Genomic DNA, 23484 nt, shown 5'->3' on the forward strand with positions numbered 1-23484 from the left:
CTCGTCATGCCACATTCTGGCGTAGTCGGCAGGGTCTCTATTGTGTAGTGCAGAGACGTGAGTATCATTTTGTGGTTAGTGTTGGTATTTTGTGTGTCTGTTTTTGTTTTCTCTTTCTTTTTTTGCAGAAACCAGGCAGCAGTATTCTATTTTGTGAGTTAATGTGAGGAGCATCCCCACTGTGTCTTGTCTTTTCATCGTTAGTGGTGAGTGCTTGTGAGTTTTACCAATATGGATGATGAATTGCGTGAGTTGAGAGAATTGGTAGCCCAGTTAAGGGCAGATAATGAAAGATTGCGACAGGAACCAGTGGCGAGTGCTCTGCCTGGCCCCTCTAATGTACCAATTCCAGCCACCGGAGATCCCCCACTCACTGGTGCAGGTGCATCAGCGACAGATCGATTTGTCTTTGTCCCTCGGGATCGTAAGTGCCCAAAATTTAATGGTAGGTCAGGCATTACGATCGATGAATGGGTAGAAGAGGCTGAGGCCTGTATGCGACTTCGCCATCTCTCTACAACTGATCAGGCATTTTTTTTGGCTGATCATTTGGAGGGTGAGGCGAGGGAGGAGATTCGTTATCGGCCTAGGGATGAGAGGGAGGATCCAAACAAAATTATTCAAGCATTGCGTGAGTTGTATGGTTGCACGAGTTCTTATGTGGCTCTTCAGGAGTCCTTTTTTTCCAGGAAACAACAGGATGGGGAGACCTTGTTAGAGTTCTCCCTGGCCCTGTTGAATCTCCTGGAAAAGGTGAAATCTCAATCACCCCATGGTATGCCAAATGCAGACATTTTATTGCGGGATCAATTTGTGGAACATGTGAGTGATGGTGCTTTACGACGGGAGCTGAAACAATTAGTCCGTCGCCAACCCACTATTAAATTACTGGATGTTTGCAGTGAAGCTATGCGTTGGGAACGTGAGGGAATGCCTGGGGGGTCACGTGGTCGGAGTCAATATGTTCCATCTGCGTATGGCATTCAGTATGGGGTACAGGGACATCAGCATACCCATAGTAATATCTCGTCAACTTCTGAATTGAGTGAATTGCGTGAAATGCTGAAAAAGCAGCAGCAACAACTAAATCAATTAACTCAAAGTGTGGCTCAGATTCAAAATCCCCCTGTACGGTCGCAAGCATCTAGGCTGAGTCAGATTATTTGTAGAAGGTGCCAGCAGCCTGGTCATTTTGCCAGAGATTGCGATCGGGAACGGAGGCCTTCCCATTTTCCCGCCTCGCGTGTAGATACAGCATCAATTAGGGGTGGGCAGTCACAGTCCAGGCAACCGTCGGAAAACTAGTTCCCGCTGAGCTGCAGAGCCACAGCTTGGTCGGGGAAAGGACAGGCTCGGGTGTTTTTGGTAATTTAGATTTTATGTCTCGTCTCATGTCAAAGTGTCCGCAACTCGACGTGTGTATGGGTGGGGTGAGTGTACCTTGCCTGGTGGACACTGGCTCTATGGTGTCCACCATTACGGAGAGTTGTTTCGTTACAAATTTTGGGTCGAGGGGTCAAGAACAACTTAGATCGTGCCATTGGTTACAGCTTCGGGCCGCCAACGGTCTCTCAATTCCTTACATTGGTTATTTGGAACTTGACGTACAGCTTTGTGGGCGGGTAATTTTGGGTTGCGGAGTGCTGGTTGTCAAAGATCCTCCAGGTAGTTTGTGTGCTCAGGTTCCTGGGGTTCTTGGAATGAATGTCCTGAGCCGCTGCTACCGGGAGCTCTTTGGCCAGCATGGCCCAAGTCTTTTTGATTTACCCGGTGTGTCACAGGCCCCCACTTCGGTTTTTCAGGCACTACAGTATTGCCATCACGTTGAAATTCGATCAAGTCCAAATCAGGGGGGTCGAGTTAAGGTGCGGGGACATCGGACGTGTCGCATCCCAGGGGGCACCATGAAATTGGTTGCCGTAACATGCTCTGCGCAATACTCAAGCGGTACGGTACTTTTTGAGCCACCAGATACTGGTCTTCCAGCCGGTTTGTTGGCATCTCCTGCTTTGGTACAAGTGGACCGGGGTACAGCCTATGTGCCTGTGGTCAATGTAGGCACAATGGATGTAATGATGTATGCTAGTACAGTTATAGGCACTATTAATCACGTTTACGTGGTTAGTTTACCCCCAGGGGTCACTGAGGTTCAGGAGGTTTCGGCTAGGGTGAGTTCTCAATTAGTGGAGGCGTCCCCTTCGGTGCAGGAGCAGATTAGTGAAATCGATTTATCTGTGCTGTCAGTGGAGGAGCAATCCAAGGTAAGGACCCTATTGCATAAGTACTCGTCTGTGTTTTCCTTGCATGATGGGGATTTAGGATGTACCAATCTTATTTCACACGAGATCCCTTTGTTTGATGAGGTCCCTGTGCGGCAGCGATACAGGCGTATTCCTCCCTCTGAGTACGAGGTAGTAAAGGCACACATTAACCAGTTGTTGGAAGCTCGCATAATTCGAGAAAGCTGTAGTCCTTACGCTTCACCTATCGTGTTGGTTAAGAAAAAGGACGGTAGTCTACGCATGTGCGTGGACTACCGTCATTTAAATTCAAAGACACGGAAGGATGCCTTCCCCCTGCCCCGTATTGAGGAGACGTTGGACTCGCTGGCAGGGGCCTGTTGGTTCTCCACCATGGACCTTGCCAGCGGGTACAATCAGGTCCCGGTAAGTGAGGTAGACCGCCCAAAGACAGCTTTCTGCACTCCGTTCGGGCTTTTTGAATGGAATCGGATGCCATTCGGGCTGTGCAATGCCCCCAGCACCTTCCAGAGATTGATGGAACGGTTGTTTGGGGACCAACAGTGCCAGTCCCTCCTTTTGTACCTTGATGATATTGTTGTGTTTTCCTCCTCAGTTGACCAACATTTAGCTCGAATGGAGGTAGTTTTACATCGGTTGTGTAGGGAAGGTTGAAGGCCAAATTGTCAAAGTGTGCCTTTTTCAGACGAGAGGTGCAGTACTTGGGTCATGTGATCTCGTCAGAAGGGGTCTCCACAGACCCAGGTAAGATTGAGGCAGTTTCTCAGTGGCCGCTGCCGACTAGTGTGTCAGGGTTGCGGTCATTTTTGGGGTTTGCTAGCTATTACCGCTGATTTGTGGAGGGGTTTGCGAAGTTGGCCGCCCCCCTTCACAGATTGGTGGCTGAGCTGGCAACTCCAAAGCGGACAAAGCGTGAGTCTCAGGAGTTTGCGGAGGCGTGGTCTACTGAGTGCCAGAGTAGCTTTGAGGAGTTAAAGTGTAGACTGACAACAGCCCCTGTACTTGCCTATGCTGACTTTACACTCCCTTTTATTTTGGAGGTAGATGCCAGCCATGGAGGGTTGGGGGCAGTTCTTTCACAAGAACAACAAGGTAAGGTGCGTCCCATCGCTTATGGTAGTCGAGGTTTGAGGCCCACTGAGCGCAATACTTCTAATTACAGTTCTATGAAACTGGAATTTCTTGCGCTCAAGTGGGCCATGACCGAAAAATTTCGTGAATATCTATTAGGACAGAAGTGTATAGTCTACACTGACAATAACCCCCTTAGCTACCTGACCTCAGCCAAGTTGGGTGCCATGGAACAGCGTTGGGCTGCCCAGTTGGCTGCTTTTGACTTCGAGCTGAAATATAGGTCAGGCAAGAGCAATCGCAATGCTGACGCTCTGTCCCGTCAAACCCCCCCTGGTGTAGCAGAAATTCAGGATTGGTACCTGGGTGCTGCTGTTCCAGCTGCCTTGCGTCAAGGTGGCCAAGAGGGATTGGTGACTCAGGTAAATCAAATTGTATCATTTCCCGGTAATTCCACTAGTGATATGTCCATTAAGCAGCAGGCCGATTTGGTTATTGGAGAGATTCTGGTGTTCTGGAGGCGTAAATTGCCACCTAGTTCTGAAGAACGTAGGAAACTGTCTAGGGCTACGGTGATCTTGTTGCGGCAGTGGAGCCGCCTGGTGGAGATTGAGGGTGTGCTTTATCGTCGGGTGTATCGCCCAGATGGTGGGGAAGAGGTCCTGCAGGTGCTATTACCGGCGGCCATGAAGCCTGAGGTGTTGACGCAGCTGCACCAGCTGCATGGGCACCAGGGGGTGGAGCGCACCACGCAGTTGGTGTGGCAACGGTGCTACTGGCCCAGGATGTCGGTGGATATTGCTCAGTGGTGTCAGGAGTGCGAGCGGTGCCAGTGTGCCAAAGGGGTTCAGCATGCCCCCGCTGCCTTCATGGGGCATCTGTTGGCCGCACGGCCAAATGAGATCCTAGCATTGGATTTCACAGTGTTAGAGCCCTCGAGCTCTGGTCTGGAGAATGTGTTGGTCATGACCGACATTTTTACTAAATATACCTTGGCTGTACCCACCAGGGACCAACGAGCGGAGACGGTGGCGCAGGTTTTGGTAAATGAATGGTTTTGCAGGTTAGGCGTACCGAGTCGCATCCATTCAGACCAGGGCCGTAACTTCGAGTCGGCTCTCATTCAGCAGCTTTGTGGTTTATACGGAGTGGAAAAATCGCGCACTACACCATACCACCCGGCTGGTAACGGCCAGTGTGAACGTTTTAATAGGACGTTGCACGATTTGTTGTGCACTTTACCAGTGGCGAAAAAAAGGGATTGGCCATCTTGTCTCCCTCAGGTTTTGTTTGCGTATAATACTACCCCTCACCAAACCACAGGAGAATGCCCTTACTACTTGATGTTCGGGCAGGAGCCTAGACTTCCGGTTGACTTCCTGCTTGGTAGGGTTGAGGAACCGCTGGCTGGTAGTGTCCATCGGTGGGTCCTGGAGCACCAGGATCGGTTGCAGGTGGCTTTTGAGGGTGCTCGTGAGCGGTTGGGGGTTGCAGCCAATCGCCGAAAAGCACGCCATGATCTACAGGTACGAGAATCTGTACTGAAGGAGGGTCAGTTGGTATATCTCCGCGATTACAGCGTGAGAGGTCGAAACAAAATCCATGACCAGTGGAGCTCTGTGTTGCATCAGGTCATCAAGGCACCCACAGAGGGAGGTGTGGTGTACACCATTGCCCCCACTACAGATTTAGATAAATTGAAGCATGTGCACCGATCTTTATTAAAGCCACAGATTTGTAGGAGCCATTTCCCTGTCCCGCAGGATGTGCCATTAGTGGAACCTGTGCGGCTACGGGAGGACGACTTGGATGAGGGTGATTTATTCGTTTTGGTGTCTGAAACTGCTCTGGGTACTAGTGGTTCAGCACCGCCAGGTACGGTCCAGCCTGCCCCTCAAGAGTCTGGTGTAGCTACGGAAGTAGAAGGAATTTCTGGGACAGGGGTAACCATGCAGCCAGTATTGAATCCCCTGTTAAGTTCTGGGGATCCTCCTGTAAGTTCTGTGGTAGTAAGGGAAAGTGTGGTGAGGAGGACTGGAAGACGTACTGCCGGGCAGCACCCTAATGTACACCACCTCCCACGGTCAGTGGGGGAAGGTACTGTGTCTAGTATCGTGAATAGTGCAGTTGGGGCTCTGTTTCGTCCATGGGATTGAAGGGTTAGGGGGTAGGTTTTTGCGTAACTCATCGTCGGGGCGACGATGCAGAAGCTAGGGGTGGATTGTAACAGCATGAATGAGGTAAGTGGTGGTGAGTGACACCCGTGATGACCAATCAGCAGTGAGTATTGGCTATATTAGAGCTGGTTGGCTTTAGCTTGGTATGCGTCACGTCCGGACCCTCCCCCTTTTCGCTGTGTTGATGGTGGCTTACGGTATGTGTTGTTGTTGTTACGTAGCATGCTGCTAACTCTTCACTGTACATATAACACTAACGATTTGCGCGCTATATTGCAGCTTGGCTTTCCATCCGTGCAGTGGTTTTGTTCCTACAATCTAGCCCTCCTGTTCTTGATGTAGTTTTACGGTTGCTTTAGCGAGGAGCTGTTGAATGCCCTTTCCGGTAAGTGAGCGCTGTTTTTGTATCACAAGGTCAGGTTTATTTTAAAAATGGCTGGATGATTAAAGGGTGGGTTTTGGTAATGTGTAGTCCCTGTATTCCAGCGTAACCGTGGGTGATCTGAATGCTGTGCATGCTTGGCCGTGGCTTGATACTGAAGCCTACCTAAAACTTTGTATCTATCCGCTTGTGGTAAGTCGAGGTAAGGGTATTAGTGGGGAATTTTAATTGTAATCTGGGATCTGCAATGATACAGGCTATGTTTGTTTATATTTTGTAGGATTCTCCCTTTCACTTTGGCTGATTATACATTTCAGCTTTAGTTTCATTTTCTACCGCCGCTGTGTGCTGCATAAACTTTGCTAAATTGCACAGTATTTTGCTGGGAACTGTTGCTGCTGTCTGGTTTCTGTGAAGTGTTCAGTTATATGGAAACGTCCTGCTGAGCGGAGAATCGCGTAGCATACTCGAGCTAAGCGTCTGTGTTTGTCGGTCTCAATTGTAGCCTTACTGCTGCTGCTTAACTTTTGTTTTCTTTTCTTTTTTTTCTGAATAATTGTATGTGGATTTTTGCATTCGTTATTAGTTAGTTTAAATTGTATTTCTTTATTTTGTTCTTGTTTAAATATTTGTGTAATGGAGTGTGTTGTGATTTTTGTGATTTATGTTGTGTATGTCTGACCAATATTATTTTTGATATTTATTTTGTGTTTAATTTTCTTTTCAGGAGCTGAGGTCCCCACGGGTGAAGGATCTGGTGGTGGTGGTTGTACTATCCCAACATTTGCTGTGTTACACCTTTTTGGAGTGTATGATTTGTAATCTAAGTTCACGGTGTGGTGTGTATATGAAGTGTGCTCTTTGACAACGTGCGCCGGTGATCACTCCTGTGGGTAACCTCAGCCCTGTTTGTTATATTTGTTTTGATTTATTCTGTATCCAGCTGCCACTTACCGCATCATTTGCAGTAAGAATATTGTTGAGATCTGAAGTGATGCGATCCATCTTGTCTCGACATTTGAACTGATTGGAGGTGTAACATACTCCTTTTAAAGAAAAATTAACTGTTCTATTTTTTTATTACTGATTAATAAATTTTGTATTTTTGATACTCATGTTCTCTGCCTGCCTTTACTTATATATGAGAAGTGAACCTGTGTGACCTAGGGGTCATTTTTGTTTCCTGGGTAGTTCCCAGGTGGCGTAGTCAAATTCCCCTGCAAGTAGGTGAACTTGCATTGATAGCAGTAGAGCCACTTCGCCACATAGTGGAGTGTCCTGTCTAAATATTTTCACGCACATGCCCTGTTGTACGGGGACTGTACGTGCACTGTCCGCATGGTCTCAAATTTTGGGCAGCACGCGGACGTTCCGCGTGGACGACTGCGGACCCTCCTGATAACTAAAGTGACGTCATGTGGACGGCACGCATACCTGTACGTCCCTAATATACCTTCGGCTTAAGCATCTTCAAATTGAGTTGTTGGTTGCAATTTGCTATCTCTACCAGATGCTCCAAAAATGTACACACACCACCTTTAAATTTTCTCACTTTAAGTGGGAAATGTAAGTTTAAAAACTAATTAACGTAATTTTTTTTTAACATAGATCCAACTTTTTACATCCAAATTCCAAATAAACTTACAGGAAGTATATTATACTTGAGTAACATACCTTCTTTGTGTGATCTACAGTAGATAAGACAGTAGATTATAACTGCAGATCCATATGCAGTAATACAGAGAATCAACACTATTATATGTTAAGTAGAAAAACCTGTAACATATAAAAATGAATTATATATATTTGTATATATTTATTTACATATATAGACAACTATAGTGGTTCATCATAGATATATACACTAGATTTTGCCTTGGGGCTCTGAGCATGCGTCAAAACCGCCGCCATCTTAGAACAGGGGTCTTGTCATAGAAAGTATCTAGGTAAAGCTGCTATCTCCGCCTGTACTTCGAATTCATGGACGATAGCGGACTTTTGTGCTGCGTATGGATGTTAGGGCTACTAGCACAATGTAATACAGTTAGAAAAAGTAAATTTTCATAAAATCAAAACTTTTATTTTTTCCTGTACTAAATGCTAAATACATGTCTGACTGTTGAATCGAACCAAAAGAAAACCAAGAAAATCACGTTCATGACGATTTTATTTCTGTTACACCATTGCCTACGCTGATGCGGGGCTCCCCTGTTTCAAGATGGCGGCTCTGTTTGACGCATTCGGTCCAGTGAACTGCGGTAGCCAAGGCGACATCTAGTGTACATATCTATGAGTGGTTCATAACAATATATGGCAATAACATCAATGACTGAAATTAATAAATAAATAAAATCATTAATCTAAAATCAACTTGTAAAACTGAATGCGACTGAATAACAAAATTAAACATGTATTAGTTTAGGCTGCTGCATGTGTAGTTTTTCCTTTTTTTATTGACTCACCCATTGTCTCCAGTATTACAGTTATGTTTGCTGAAAGTCGTCCAGTAAACACTTGACAGATGTAAACGCCTTTATCTTCAGTTCTGACTCTCTTCAGTCTGAGAGAGAAGTTTCCTCTGTGGATTTCATCAGTGAAGAACTCAACTCTGTCTCTGTATCGCTCATCTGATGATTCTGGTAAAGTTTCATTGTATTGATAAAGAAGAACTGTGATGGGTTCGCCTTTATTTGTTTTCTTCCATGAAACCTCTTCAATCTCTTCATGTTTGATGTGAGAGTCCACAGAGCAGTTCAAAGTGACATCATAACCCACAGATGCAGAAAAGGAGCGACTTGATCCTGACACTATCAAACGCTCTATAAGTTTAAATATCAGAGCAAATAAATTAATATTACATTTTATTTCTAAAATCTATTAAATATGAACCAAAAATGTATGTAATCAAACTCACCAACATGTTTAATTTCCACCACAGTTTCTCCAGACTCTTGTCCAGTGTAAACTTTACATGTGTATTGTCCCTCATCTTCAGCTGTCAGATTGTTCAACAGGAGGGAGAAGTTTCCATGTTTAATGTCTTCAGTGAAAAAATGAGCTCTATCATGATAATCCTGATGTTGAGCCTCTGGTCTGATATCTTCATCTTGATACAGATGAATGAGAGTCTGTGTGTCCAGTCTTTTCCAATCCACCTCCAGATCCTCCAGTGGTAAGGGTGTGTCAACAAAACAGGGAAGAACCACTGAACTTCCCAGAGGAACAACCAGAGGACTAAAGCGACCTTTTAATGTTAACCCTAAACAAAGAATAAACAAGAATGTATTCATAAAATAAAGTTATATTAAACAAATCTAAAGATTATATTAGGTTCTCTGTATATATTCACTTTGTGAACTGGTGGTGTGTATATCACTGAGGTCACAGAATGTGTAGGAAGGACGAGGAAGATGACAGGAAACAATAAATATATAATTTATCTAGATTCCACAGATAATGAGTAAATAGTATTAAATACACATAACAAAGATGTTGCAAAGACGAGCAAAGACCATGAATACAGACAATAGGTACATATAGGCTGTGTCCGAAAGCTCTAAAATGCTGCCTTTGGAGGCTAAATTAAATTGTGAATTAATGTATATTTTCACTTTTACTTGCATTTCTTGATACATTAGTATTGAAGTTTTCAAATGCAGGTATGGGGTTAGTTATCACAAAGGCAAAAGAAGAGGCTATTTGAGATGAGCAAATTCTGTGCATAATCGATCACCGGTGATCGCTGCAAGATGCATGCCAGTTCGAAAACTGTCCAAGTTACTTGTGACTTGCTTTGATGTCGTGCTGACGTGAGCCAAAAAACTTGCAATGGAGAGGCGGGCTTGTCGGATTCTACAGTCTGCCGCAGTTGCTCTCCACTGACTGTTTTGACGAAAAGACTTACTGACGACACAGCTTAATGCTCATTGGCCCAGGATGTCAGCTGATGACTTCTTAAAACTTCACTGCCTTTAGCAGTTTTTATATTTCTTCAACTTGATATTGACTTATGACATTTATATTTCAATAACTTTTGTATTGGTGCTAAATTATTTGTAATGTGAGCTGTTTATATTTCACACAACAGAAAAAAAATGTATTACCATAGACTTTGATTTATACATCCCAACATTTACGAGGTAGTCTTTTCCAGTAACGAACAGTTCACCTTCATTGATTCTCCTTATTAGCATCTTCATGTAAATGCATTTATTGGTATTTCAGTTGCATCTAATCTGCCATAAAATGTGGGAATGTGATCTCTGCCTCTGCTGACATTTGTGGTCAACTGGACTGCGGGATTGGTGAAGTGTCTGACTTAAAAGCTCTTTTTTCACTCCTCCTCCAAATTCAAAACCTGTTCTCATCTAAATTTCAGGTGAAGCGAGCTGCATCTCAAACAAGCCTAACCGTAGAGCAGGGGTGTCCAATCCTGCTCCTGGAGGGCTGGTGTCTCTGCAGAGTTTAATTCCAACCCTAATCAAACACACCTGATCCAGCTAATCAAGGTCTTACTAGCCCTGCGTTCCAGTTCGTTTTTTTATGAACTTCCCTCGCTAACTTCCCTCAGTCTTGTTCACTCGGATGTACGTCATTGCTTACGTTGTACGAGTGCCCACTACTGCTGAAACACTTGAAGTGGGTTCAAATGGATCGCCCTAAGCCCTTGATCATATGGAAAGTGGAGACCGCCCCCTACATGTGCAAAGCGCGAGTTGCTGAAGTGACGTCACATTCGTGATGCATTGTGGGATATGGAGCTGCCTGAAGTGTACATACGAAGTAGAGTCAAAATCGAGGGAGCGAGGGTCTGTCCATACAAACTACCCTCGTCCACTTGACAAAGTGGAACGCACTTCAAAATGGCGACAGGAATTCCCCTTAGGGGAAGTGTTTAGGGAAGTTTGTGATTGCGTGTCTAAAACTGGAGTGGAACGCACTCTTAAAACTTTGAGGAAGGTGTGTTGAGGGAAGTTTTAGCTAAACTCTGCAGGACACCGGCCCTCCAGAACCGACTTTGGACAACCTTGCCCCAGAGTCACATTAGCTACAAAAGTGAGCAACACGCACTCTCTTGATGGACGTTCCTGGGCGTGCCTACTCCTGGTTGCTTGGCTTCTGTATTGGTATTGGCTAGTATCTAAAACCGGTATCAAAAGTCACTTCAGAGGTAAAAAGTATTTTTTTCTCGATAGAAGTAACAAAATAGATAGAAGTAACAAAATGTATAAAATGGCAAACTTATCAGATATATACAGAAATATGTATCATCCGCCATCTTGAATTATTCTCTTCGACTCGAGTCACTGACCTACGTCATGTTGCCCCTTCACTCTGATTGGCAGTCGCTTTGTAACATCGCTCAGCATTTGCCTAAATTAGCCTTCTTGTCTGCCGTGGTGAGCTCATCGCTGGCAAACAGCCACTTCCATTGAAAATGAATGGTAGCCTGTCACTCTGTCTCTGTCTATTAAAGCTAATGTAACTATAGGGTAAGATGCAAGCCCGCCTGCTGTTTTTTGCTCTCATGATACTTTAATGCCATGCATCACAGTCACATGCTGTCGGCCCCAGCTCAACAAAATTTCTAAGCAGCATGCACTCCTTTAAGTCAGCCACCTGCAGTCTGTGCAGCGCCAAATCAAGTTGAACACATCCACCCATAGCCTATAATGTTTTTCTATTTTAGCGGTTAACGCAACTTATTGTCTTGTGCAAATAAATTCCCCATTAATCTTGTAATTGTATAAGTAAAAAAATAAAAATTATTTAACCATATATCATGATATTTAAATCAAAATAATACAAAACACCAGCCAGTTTTACAGCACCTAGCATTGGGTTAAGTTAAGTGGCAAGAAGCAAACTGTTTTTTTTTTCAGGTGCAATATACTAACAATTCAGATTACAAAAAAATTATAATACACAAATATCTCCAATTTAAGTGACAAGTAATAAATCAATTACATAAAACTCTGATTGTAATATACATACCATTTGAGTTAGCAGTGATCACATGTACTGACATGAAGAAACACAGAAGAATCTTCATCTTATATGATTTTGTGCCCTGTAAGTCTCCTCTGAGGTGATCTTCTGGGGTCAGCTCCAGTGTCTGTTTCTCCTGTATTTTCCTTTTTACAAATGAAAATACAACCCAAAACCTTCTGCTATATAATGTGTATAATATTTGTCCAAGTGACGGTGACCATTCTGCTCTAAACACTTTCATATGTGACTCAGCATCTGAATCAGGATGAAACTGAAAGCAAAACAAGCCTATTGCAGATAAAAAAAGACAACTTGGTAATGCAGATTCTCATTATACAACACTGGAAAAATCAGGATTTACAGTATCTGGACAACTATGTTTACAGGCTTTTGTAATTTTTACATAGGACAAATGAAAAATTCAGTCCGGTCCTAGTATGTGCAATAAAACTTACACTTAAAAGGCTTACACTTTATATAAAAAAAAAACATTTGGCAGACACTTTAAAAAAAAAAATAAGGTGATATGAAAGCAGTGCCACAGAAGAAGCATTTTGGTTCCTCAAAGAACCACTCAGTCAAAGATGATTTAAGTACCATTTCTTTGTTATCTTTTTAGGCAAGGCAAGTTTTTATTATAGTCAATGTTTGAAGTGGATAAAAATGTTCATCAAAGTTGTTCTAAGACAAGAACGAATCATTTTCCAAAGGTTTTGATCTACTTCAAATGTTGACTAGTGTGAAGCACATTTCATAAACAGAGGTAACTCAAAGTGCTTTACACAGAAATTAAAAAAATATTAACCCATCCTTGGCTATTTATACTGTGTTGGACTTGATGAGAATATTTCCAGTGCACTTCTGTATTGCTGTTCTTGTGTTGCTATAATTGCTTCTATTGTTTACCTTATTTGTAAGTCGCTTTGGACAAAAGCGTCTGCTAAATGACTAAATGTAAATGTAATCTAGATTTAAAATTAAATCTCATCTGATCTCTTCTGAAACCTGAATCGAGCTACGAGAGGCATCATAGCTAAATGCTGACTCACCTTGTTATGAGTGAACCCTTGAGTACTGCATACATTCATAAAGGCTACAAAATAGAGAGGTCACATTCACTCAAATCATATTATAATTTTTCAACATACCTTTAGACACAGATAAGGCCTGATTACTACACGTGTGACACACAATGAAGTTCAATACATTTCCACCCAAATACACATTTTAACATAATAAATGCATTAAGCATGTTTATGTGTGTGTGATCAATCACATCAAGGATGTTTTAAATAAACCACACTATTTCCACAATTATTTCATAATGAGTTGAAGCCCTGAAAATCAAACCTAAAGACACTCAAGTATGCTTACGGTTGTAATGAGCACTACTGAAAAAGAGAGAGCAAGTGAGTGAGCAAGTGAGTGAGCGAGCGAGTGAGCGAGTGAGCGAGCGAGTGGAATACATGTGCTGGAAATTTCTTATCAAAAAACAAACAGGCAAAGAAATCTTTCCAAGTAGGAACACTGCTGCCCGCACTGACACTAATGGTGTATACGCCAGACTCAAAATGAGACATCTTGTCATAACGTTCACTTTCAGAGTAGAGGCAGCCTTCTTGTGCACTGGTTCAGATACGGCGACCATTTTTAAAACTGACTCAGGTGTGGCGGCCATGTTGTGTACAGGCTCGGATGTGGCAGCCATCTTGAGAACAGGTGCAGGTATGGCGATGACCCTGTTGAGAACAGGTGCAGTTGTGGTGACAGCCCTCTTAATAACAGTGGCAGGTATGGTGGTAGCCATCTTAAAAACAGGTGCAGGCAGGCCCGGGGTGGCTAATCGGGAGAACGGGGAGAATTCTTGGTGGGCCGCTTCACTTTTGGGCCAATCAAGGTTTTTGTTTTTTACATTTGTCACATATGTGAATCTATCTTCTCTTAAATAACATTACACACATTCCGCATTCTGCCACGGCAGCGCGCAGCATGGGTTGTACTATGTAGGTGATATCCCCCTCCAAACATATCTCCAAATGTGATCACATTATTTGATTAAACTAAAAGCATCACAACTCAAATGATTTAGGTGCATTCTGGATTTAAGAATGCATTAAACAATGTTGAAATAAATGTCATTATAACATCAAAAATCATCAGCATGAAATATAAAAGTTAAAAGTTATAGTAGACACTGTGATATATTTGTACAATCACGAGACATTCAGTATAGCAGTTAGATTCTTAGAGGTAAAGAAGTGATTCTCAAATATCCAACTAAATTCTTAACATTAAATGAACAAAATATTCACATGAAGATTTGATCCTCTTTATAAAATAGAAAAGAATCTTTGAGTCTAAAGTGTATTTCAATATCATCTCTCTCTCTCTCTCTCTCTCTTCATTAAACTACATATGAGACATTTACCCTCTGTTTCACAGACAAGGCTTTAGACAAATGTTTGAGCTATCTCTGAAAATAACTTGCACTGACAGATCTTAAAATATGCCAGCACCATTAATTTGTCTTAAAATACACAGTATCATATTTTTCTAAGACATGTTTCTAAAAGATGTTCAAACATCTTTATTTAACTAGGCCCTAGTCCTGGCTTTAGCTAAGCCTTGTCTGTAAAACCAGGCCTAAATGTCCTAAAGATGAAATTAGATTTCTCACTAGGAAGCAGTGGCGGCTGGTGCTAAAATTTTTTTGGGGGGGGGGGGGGCCACTAAACACAGGACGTCGAATAGACGTGCAGATCGTGTCTATATTGGGTCCGTCGGTCCATGACCAATTCTGGACATCTATTCGACGTCCAAACTAGGTCCACTATTTGGACGTCCAACCATGACCCTACTTGGACGTCATATTTACGGGCAACATTTGACGTTTAAACTGGGTAATTTTTTGGACGTCATTTGGACGTCATATTTATGGGCAACATTTGACGTTTAAACTGGGTAATTTTTTGGACGTCATTTTGACGTCATATTTACGGGCAACATTTGACGTTTGAACTGGGTAATTCTTTGGAGGTCATTTGGACGTCTATGAAAGGCCTATGTCTGTATTACATGATTAGGCCTATAAAAATTTTTTTATTTACAAATATCAGCATTATTGTACCAACATGATTAATACTTACGAATAGTCTATATTATTTTATACAGTACTGTGTTTTCTGCTTTCTTTATTTATATACAAATTCATCTAAATGTACAATTAAAAATCTGCAATTAAATGCGTAGTTCGTTATTACAATATATGATCATACTAACAATTTAACATGAAAATATTCTCACCTGTTCTCATAATGTTGCGTTCGTGTTATGAATGCAATAAGTGTGCCTTATATACAAAATTAACATATGGCCTTGTGGCTGAGTGGTTAGCGAGATTGGCTTGTAATCCAGAGATCGGTGGTTCGAAACCCGCGGCCGGCAGGAAATGACTGAAGCGTTCGGTGTCCCAATGGATGGGTGAAGTGCAGAGACAATCATTTCTTTTCCCTTTTTTCATGTCTTTTTTCCTTACACGGAGGTCCTACGGATGTAAACATTTAGACGTGCAGAAGACGTCGCAAAAAAGACGTCGCCTGGCGTTACAAAACAACCCCTTTTATGTACCGAATTCGGACGTCCAAAAATTCCATGAAAAAGACGTCATTCTGACGTCACTTTGCGCAGTGGGGGTTGCCATACAAACTTGAAATTCAACTTTTACTGTAGTAATGCAGGTCTGTAAATAGCCGTTTATAAGGAGGAATATCATTACTGCTACAATACTGAAAATGCTACTGTTGAAGTCAACTAAAGCATGAAATAAGGAAGAAAGAGAAACAACAATTCATGAGGTGTTTTGCTGTCATTAACATGAATATGAAATGAATACAACCCTTGAACTTTATACAAATACAACCCCAAAACAGAAAAAGTTGGGACACTGTAGAAATTGTGAGTAAAAAAGAAATGGAATAATTTACAAATCTCATAAACTTATATTTTATTCACAGTAGAATATAGATAACATATCAAATGTTGAAAGTAAGATATTTTGAAATGTCATGCCAAATATTGGCTCATTTTGGATTTCATGAGAGCTACACATTCCAAAAAAAGTTGGGACAGGTAGCAATAAGAGGCCAGAAAAATTAAATGTACATATAAGGAACAGCTGGAAGAGGGCCAATGTTTAGGAATAGGAATGTTGTCCTATTCTTGTCTAATACAGACTTCTAGTTGCTCAACTGTCTTAGGTCTTCTTTGTCGTATCTTCCTCTTTATGATGCACCAAATCTTTTCTATGGGTGAAAGATCTGGACTGCAGGCTGGCCATTTCAGTACTCAGATCCTTCTTCTATTCAGTCTTGATGTTGTAATTGATGCAGTATGTGGTCTGGCATTGTCTTGTTGGAAAATGCAAGGTCCTCCCTGAAAGAGACGACGTCTGAATGGGATCATATGTATCTAGAACTTGGATAAACCTTTCAGCATTGATGGTGTCTTTCCAGATGTGTAAGCTGCCCATGACACACACATTCATACAGCCCCAAACCATCAGAGATGCAGGCTTCTGAAAAGAGCGCTAATAACAACTTGGGTTGTCATTGTCCTCTTTAGTCCGGATGAAATGGCATCCCAGTTTTTCAAAAAGAACTTCAAATTTTGATTCGTGGGACCACAGAACACTTTTCCACTTTGCCAAAGTCCATTTTAAATGAGCCTTGCCCAGGGAAAACGCCTGTGCTTCTGGATCATGTTTAGATATGGCTTCTTTTTTGACCTATAGAGTTTTAGCTGGCAACAGCGAATGACACGGTGGATTGTGTTCACTGACAATATTTTCTGGAAGTATTCCTGAGCCCATGTTATGATTTCCATTACAGTAGCATTCCTGTATGTGATGCAGTGCCGTCTGAGAGCCCGAAGATCACGGGCATCAAGTATGGTTTTCCGGTCTTGACCCTTACGCACAGAGATTGTTCCAGATTCTCTAAATCTTTGAATGATTTTATGCACTGTAGATGTGGATAACTTCAATCTCTTTGCAATTTTTCTCTGAGAAACTCAGAAAACTATTTTTCGCTGCAGCATTGGGGGAACTGGTGATTCTCTGCCCATCTTGACTTCTGACAGACACTGCCACTCTGAGAGGCTCTTTTTATATCCAATAATGTTGCAAATTGACCTAATAAGTTGCAAATTGGTCTTTCAACTGTTCCTTATGTGTACATTTAAATTTTCTGGCCTCTTATTGCTACCTGTCCCAACTTTTTTTGGAATGTGTAGCTCTCATGAAATCCAAAATGAGCCAATATTTGGCATGTCATTTCAAAATATCTTACTTTCAACATTTGATATGTTATCTATATTCTACTGTGAATAAAATATAAGTTTATGAGATTTGTAAATTATTCCATTCCTTTTTTACTCACAATTTCTACTGTGTCCCAACTTTTTCTGTTTTGGGGTTGTAATATATAATATAGTTTCTTATGCAGTGTAAGTTCACTGTATTATATGCAGCATGGTGTCCTGTAGAGGCGTTGTTGTGCAGTGCACTAAAAAAAGGTGCTACCCACAGTGATGCCAGAGAAGAATCCCCAAAGAATCATTCAGTCAAATGTTCTTAAAAATAACCATTTATTATCCTTTCATAGTATTTAAATATTATAGTTCATTAAAGCTTTGTTCACTACAAAGAACCTTTTATGAAACAGAAAGCAGTTTCTTTATGGAACCACACATTCAAAAACGATCCTTCTAGGGCACCATATAGCAACTTCATTTTCATCAGTGGATGTGAGCATCACACATGCACCTGTTATTAACGCACATGACCTCAACACTGTACAGCTGAACCTAAACATAACATGAATTTAAATTAAGGTGACCAGATTTCTTCGGGATCAGTCCTGTTTTTTGGTGTTCTGTCAACAACAATTAAAAGATAAAAACCCCATTTTTTTAATTCATAGATAATAACATTAAGATTTCAATTATATTTTTGACCATTGAACTACTGTAGGAAATGTCCCCACTCTTTATTTTACAAATTTGGTCACCTTAACATAAATAAAATATATTTGATCTGTTATTTGCAATGCATAGTAAACAAACACATTTGACTTCAGTTATATTTGTGTGTATATGGATTTATTATATTAAATAACACCACATAAATACAAAGCATGAATGTCACGACAGGGTAGGGAAGTAGGACGCATACGCAGAGTTCACAAAATAAATAACATTTAATGATAAAATAGGAAACCAAAAACACGAGGAGTAAAATGACGAACAGGTAGCAAACACAGGAACATCCAAAATGTGACACAGGGAACAGACAGGGTAGTAATGACAATGATCCAGCAGTGAGCAAACAGAAGACAGGGGTATATATACACACAGACTAAATGACAAACAGGTGTGATGAGGCAGGTAATTAATCAATGAATGTCCAGGTGATAACAATCGGAACAGAGACAAGACATGACACGGATTACACCGTGACAATGAAGTGTGTTCTGACAACTGAACATCCTTCATCTATGCAGCTACTTCAACATGGGTGAAAACATTAATACTTAACTAGTTAAAAAAAACTAGTACTAACTATACAAAACTATTTACATTATGAATCAAATAAACTCTAAACTCATAGGCCTGGTTTCACAGACAATGCTTAGCTAAATCCAGGACTATAGGCCTTATTTAAATTAAGATGTTTAAGCATCTTTTATAAACATGCCTTAGAACAGTGGTTTTTAAACTGGGGGCCGGGGCCCCTAGGGGGGCCGCAAGATGGTGCCAGGGGGGCCCCAGTTTTATGACATTTTATAAAATACATTCATTTATCATGAATTGTGTGTAATTAAACCTAATAAATAATAAGCCAACAAACCAACATCACTACTAGGTATAATTTTATGTGTTTTGTTTAGTTAAAATATTACATTTTAAAACTGTTTTTGTCATAAATTTTCTTTCGGGGGGCCGCAAAAAAATGCACTGTACACAAGGGGGGCCGCACGCTGAAAAAGTTTGGGAACCACTGCCTTAGAAAACAATGTTACTGGTGTGTATCGAGAAAATTTAATGGCACTGGCAGATCAATGGCAATTTTAAGATCTGTCAATGGAAGTTATTTTCAGTTAAGACAGCTCAAACATGTGTTTTAGTCTAGGTGCAGCACCGTGCTAAAAAAAAATCGAACACATTGTTTTCTATGAGTATACGCACACCGGCGCCAACAGGTGGTGCCTGTCCGCGGTGCCCAGCTACAATTCAGGAAGTTGCTCAAATCCCTGTCGCACCACAGAGCACCACTCACATAGTTTAACATTAAATAACATCATATTTGTCCCAAATCATTAATGATTAACATTGGCTGCTAACGTATATTTTGCATTTTGAAGTAGAAGTATCTGACTAAGCTCAAGCTATTTAATGTGCATTTCCAGTGTACGATACCTCCGAATTGTCCTAGATGCGACTGCGCGGCCGGTGTGCAACCCCCTTTAAGCACCGTCTGTGAAACCAGGGGTTAGTCTGTTAGATCTCATGAGCGTTTGATCAGACAGTCACACTGTTTATATATTTACAATTATGCATTTGGCTGACGGTTTTATCCAAAGCAACTTACAGTGATTTACAAAGTATACATTATAGTATACACTTTATAGGTATCTGTGTTTCCTGTTTGAACCCATGACCTTTTGCTACCCAGTCTCATGTAGATGCGTATAAATAGCACAAAGTGTGAAAATCATGCAATGCGTGCATATGATACGCCAGTCCTTCCCATTCACTTAAACATCCCATCTTTTTTGTCATTTTATTTATTAGTTTCTCCATTTTTTTCTGTTTTTTAAACAATTTTTGCTTGGGATTAGGGTAAGATTTGAGTTTTTGTCTATATTTAAGCCATGGTTGCTTAGGGTTGAGGTTAGAATTGGGGTTTGGGTTAGGATGTCATTTTTATATAACAAAAAGTTATATATACCCTAAAGCCAAGTGAAAATGGTAAAAAAGCAACAAATTGGAGAAACGAATAAATAAGATGACAAAAAAGATGCGCCGTTTAAGTGAATTGGAAGGACTGGCATAGCATGCCAAAGTGGAATTTGGCGTATATATTGCACGATTTTCACACTTCGTGCTATTTATACTCAACTCTGTGACTGGGTTGCCTTTTGCGCTGCTAACACAATGCTCTACCACTGAGCTAAACAGGAGCATTTGTAACGTGTTGATCTTCTCTAATTGTTCATTATGTGAGATGATTGGATCAAACGAGTCTGAAGTTTCTTCTATAACTTCACTCCTAACAGTTCTCTGATCTTCAGATGCTTGAGTTCATGTCATGGTTCAGTTTTGATCCAGTAGCTTGACTGTCAGTGTATTCTCATGAGTTCAGAAAGTTTTAAACAATGTTACTAAATCTATGTGTTTTATTTAACATAATATAAATCATTTCCTTACATTGGAGATCAACTGTAAAACCAACACAATTTATAAGATTCCCTCCGGTGAATCTTGGTTCTGCTGTGATCTCCTGCATGAATTTAGTTTAGATCTCATTGTTTTCTGTTTGAAGAGGAAAACATGTCATTATATTTTTATATGTATATCATTTGTAGAATCACTTAATATGAAGTTAAAAGTTTCAGATCAATGAAGCTTTATAAATGATACTAACCTGACACGACTGCAGACGTGTTTTAATCTCTGTAAGATCAGAAAAAAGATATTTAGTAAGATCTGGAGAGAGACTCAGTAATATTTCAGGTGTCTCTAACAGGTACTGTGTGTGTGTGTGCGTGTGTGTGTGTGTGTGTGTGTGTGTGTGTGTGTGTGTGTGTGTGTGTGTGTGTGTGTGTGTTCGTGCGTGCCTGTGTGTGTGTGTGTGTAACACTCTGTGATAAACATTAACACCATATATGCCTTAAAGTATGACTACACTATAACCCACACTGACATAATACTCATAATCATTGTCCTTTAATTAGTATTAATATAATTACTATTGGATATTGGGAGGATTCAGAGTAAAAATTACTACATATTTTACTGCTGACATCACAGATTCTGTTTATAGATGTTGACAACTTAAGAAAGTTCATAACTGATTTTTGTAAAATGAGATGAAAGAAGATCTCTTAAACAGAGTCTAACAGCATCTGTTAACTCACTGTCAATCAAACACAAGCTTTTTAACAAATCAACAACATACAAACGCAGTTCATGTATGAGATACTCTTGGCAAATTAAATCCGCTTAAACCCGGCCTCAGGCCATTCAGAAATACAGCTTTGAAGAATCCACTTAAAGCTTTTCCAGCAAAATCCTCTAAGTGCACTGAAGAAGATTAAATGAAAGGCAGCGTGCAAACGTTTATCCACTTAAAGGAGGTTTACAGAATTTATTAGGTTAACTGAGTTGTTCTGTCCAGGGCCGGATTTCCCAAAAGCATCGTAAGGCTAAGTAGATCGTAAAAACGATCGTACGAATCCTCTTAGAATTACGGGCCGTTTCCCAAAAGCTTCGTAGCCTAAGTTGCACTTAAAAATCATCGTAGATCTACGAGTGGTCTGGAGTAATCGTTAATTCATAAGTGCATCGTAAGACAACAAAGTTACAAGGTCACCTGCAGGACAACCAGCAAATTGCACTCCTGCAATGATGATAATGTAATGTTTTAAATGTAGGCTATATTTATTTATTGGGGTTTTCTTTGCTTATTTGTTTAAATTACTTTAATATAATATATTTAAAATTCAAATAAAACATTAAATTTATATGACTAAACATAAATGAACAAAGAAGGAACATGTATTTGGTACAATTTTGGTAAAAGTTGGTACTAGCAAATTGATAATTGTTCCTACCAATTTCTGCTATAATTCATCTGGCTACAGTAAAAAAACATTTTTTTTGAAGGGTTGGCATCTGATTAAAGAAACCAAATAAATATTTACGGTACAATGCAATACTCCATAATAATCAATAAACATAGATAATAAACAACAAATAATAATATTAATCTAAACTATAATATAAAATGCAGAAAGCATTTTGCAGTGGGACAAGTCCTAACTAAATACGGAAAAGAATATTTCATTATGAACAATTTTAAAACATTTAAAAAGTCATTGAACAATAATAAAAAATATTATAAAAAATATTAGTGCACATCGGCTAAAGATCATTAGCCTAAACAAGCTTCTGCTACAAATTCGAGTCATTCCATAGGTGACATTTCAGCACTTGACAAACTGATAGCGACTCGTAAGTAGCAGTTAAAACCCAGCTGCGAGCGATCGTTTCACGTGCATCTTTGGGAAACGCACATAAATGAACAACGAATGTTCGTTAAGTAGCTCGTAGATTTGTGTCAACATTCATATCCAGTTATATTAATAAGGAATCTTTATAAAATCTTCCTGTGTGAACCTGAAATTAAACATGAAAAACAAAAACCCATATGTAACTCTGTCTGTGAAATTCAGGCTAAAGTCTCAAATTTAAAAATGAGATTAGGAGCATCAAACCTTGATTTCACTCATTGATTTCAATCTTTGTCATGATGTTCATTACATTTGCAGATTGATTTTATTTGGAAAACAGTAAATCACAAAAATACGACTTTAGCTGTTTTTTCAGTTTATGTAATGTCAACTGATGGTTTTCAGTTTGTACTCACTGGATCCAACTGGTCCTAAAATCATCACAGACAAGATGAATAAACATTCAGATGGAAATACAATGAATCTCAGATCCATCAGTGCACGTTCACCATTAACTAAAAAGAAACAGAGAAAATACAATTGTATTTCTTATCATGAATACAAACATCAAATAAATTGAATCCTAATAGCATCAGATGAGAAATCATCATTTATATGTTTACTGTTGTACAGCTGCCTTAGATAAAAATTTAGCTCAGAATAAATTTGAGATAAAACATAAAAATATTTCTATATTCATGACGTAGTAATAAACTGAATCTTATTATGACCAAAAATCTGATATTAGTGTTGTGTTTACTCGCCTGTTTTCAGTATCAGTTCAGTTATCAGAGCAGCAGCGCTGATTAAAACAACACCAACTGATCCAAACACATACACAGAGATATAACGATCAAAATCTGTAATGAAAGTCAAAGTTTAAATGCTGTGAATGAAGCTCAAACAAACAAAAAGAGAAAATTACTGCACAAATTAACATGTAGTGCTTTTTCAGTAATATAATTTACATTTATATAAACGAATATATATTTTTATGTACACAACTAATATATAAATGTACAACATTACATGTAAAAATAATTTCTGACTCTTTGTAATTTGTAGTTTCTTATATTTTTTATATGTAATCTGTGTGATGTATGATTGATTTCAACCCGTCTAAAGTACAGTACATTAAATGTACTATTATTTTTTCCATTTTACTGCATAATAGTGTGAATTATTGATGGATTTCTTCCTGAAAGCCGTGCCTTTTCTAAAGACATAAGATCTCTGTATAATAACACTGCTCTGTGTTGATTCATATTATAATGTACTTAAGTCAATCACTGCACATGAAGACAAACTGATAA

The 23484-nt window shown here is 40.1% G+C and overlaps 2 protein-coding genes and 1 long non-coding RNA gene across 3 annotated transcripts in view; all 3 read right to left on the bottom strand.

Moving 5' to 3' along the window:
• The window catches only part of LOC129436720 (uncharacterized), a 32225-nt gene extending 24557 nt beyond the window's left edge, over positions 1-7668 (bottom strand). The window contains exon 1 of the mRNA XM_073865137.1: positions 7566-7668. The gene's annotated coding sequence lies outside the window, so the exon portion shown is untranslated. The remainder of the gene's footprint in view (positions 1-7565) is intronic.
• A 641-nt stretch (positions 7669-8309) lies between these two features.
• Positions 8310-12101, bottom strand: LOC129426139 (junctional adhesion molecule-like). The gene is made up of 3 exons (XM_073864952.1): positions 11886-12101; positions 8806-9150; positions 8310-8710 (listed from the first exon to the last, which is right to left on the bottom strand). The coding sequence occupies exons 1-3, from the start codon at positions 11941-11943 to the stop codon at positions 8310-8312; spliced, it is 804 nt and encodes a 267-aa protein (XP_073721053.1). The 5' UTR covers positions 11944-12101.
• Positions 12102-19745: 7644 nt separating this feature from the next.
• Positions 19746-22688, bottom strand: LOC141362768 (uncharacterized). The gene is made up of 3 exons (XR_012368346.1): positions 22588-22688; positions 20584-20612; positions 19746-20471 (listed from the first exon to the last, which is right to left on the bottom strand). It is a non-coding gene; the product is annotated as an uncharacterized lncRNA (long non-coding RNA).
• Between the last annotated feature and the right edge of the window lie 796 nt (positions 22689-23484).

The sequence above is a fragment of the Misgurnus anguillicaudatus genome, unplaced genomic scaffold, assembly GCF_027580225.2.
Source record: "Misgurnus anguillicaudatus unplaced genomic scaffold, ASM2758022v2 HiC_scaffold_29, whole genome shotgun sequence".
NCBI classification, from domain to species: domain Eukaryota; kingdom Metazoa; phylum Chordata; class Actinopteri; order Cypriniformes; family Cobitidae; genus Misgurnus; species Misgurnus anguillicaudatus.

Coding starts and splice junctions, on each gene's coding strand:
- LOC129426139 (XM_073864952.1), bottom strand. CDS start 11,943: ATGAAGATTCTTCTGTGTTTCTTCATGTCAGTACATGTGATCACTGCT. Junction 9,151..11,885: donor GATCACTGCTAACTCAAATG/GTATGTATATTA, acceptor TTCTTTGTTTAG/GGTTAACATTAAAAGGTCGC. Junction 8,711..8,805: donor GGTGGAAATTAAACATGTTG/GTGAGTTTGATT, acceptor TTAAACTTATAG/AGCGTTTGATAGTGTCAGGA.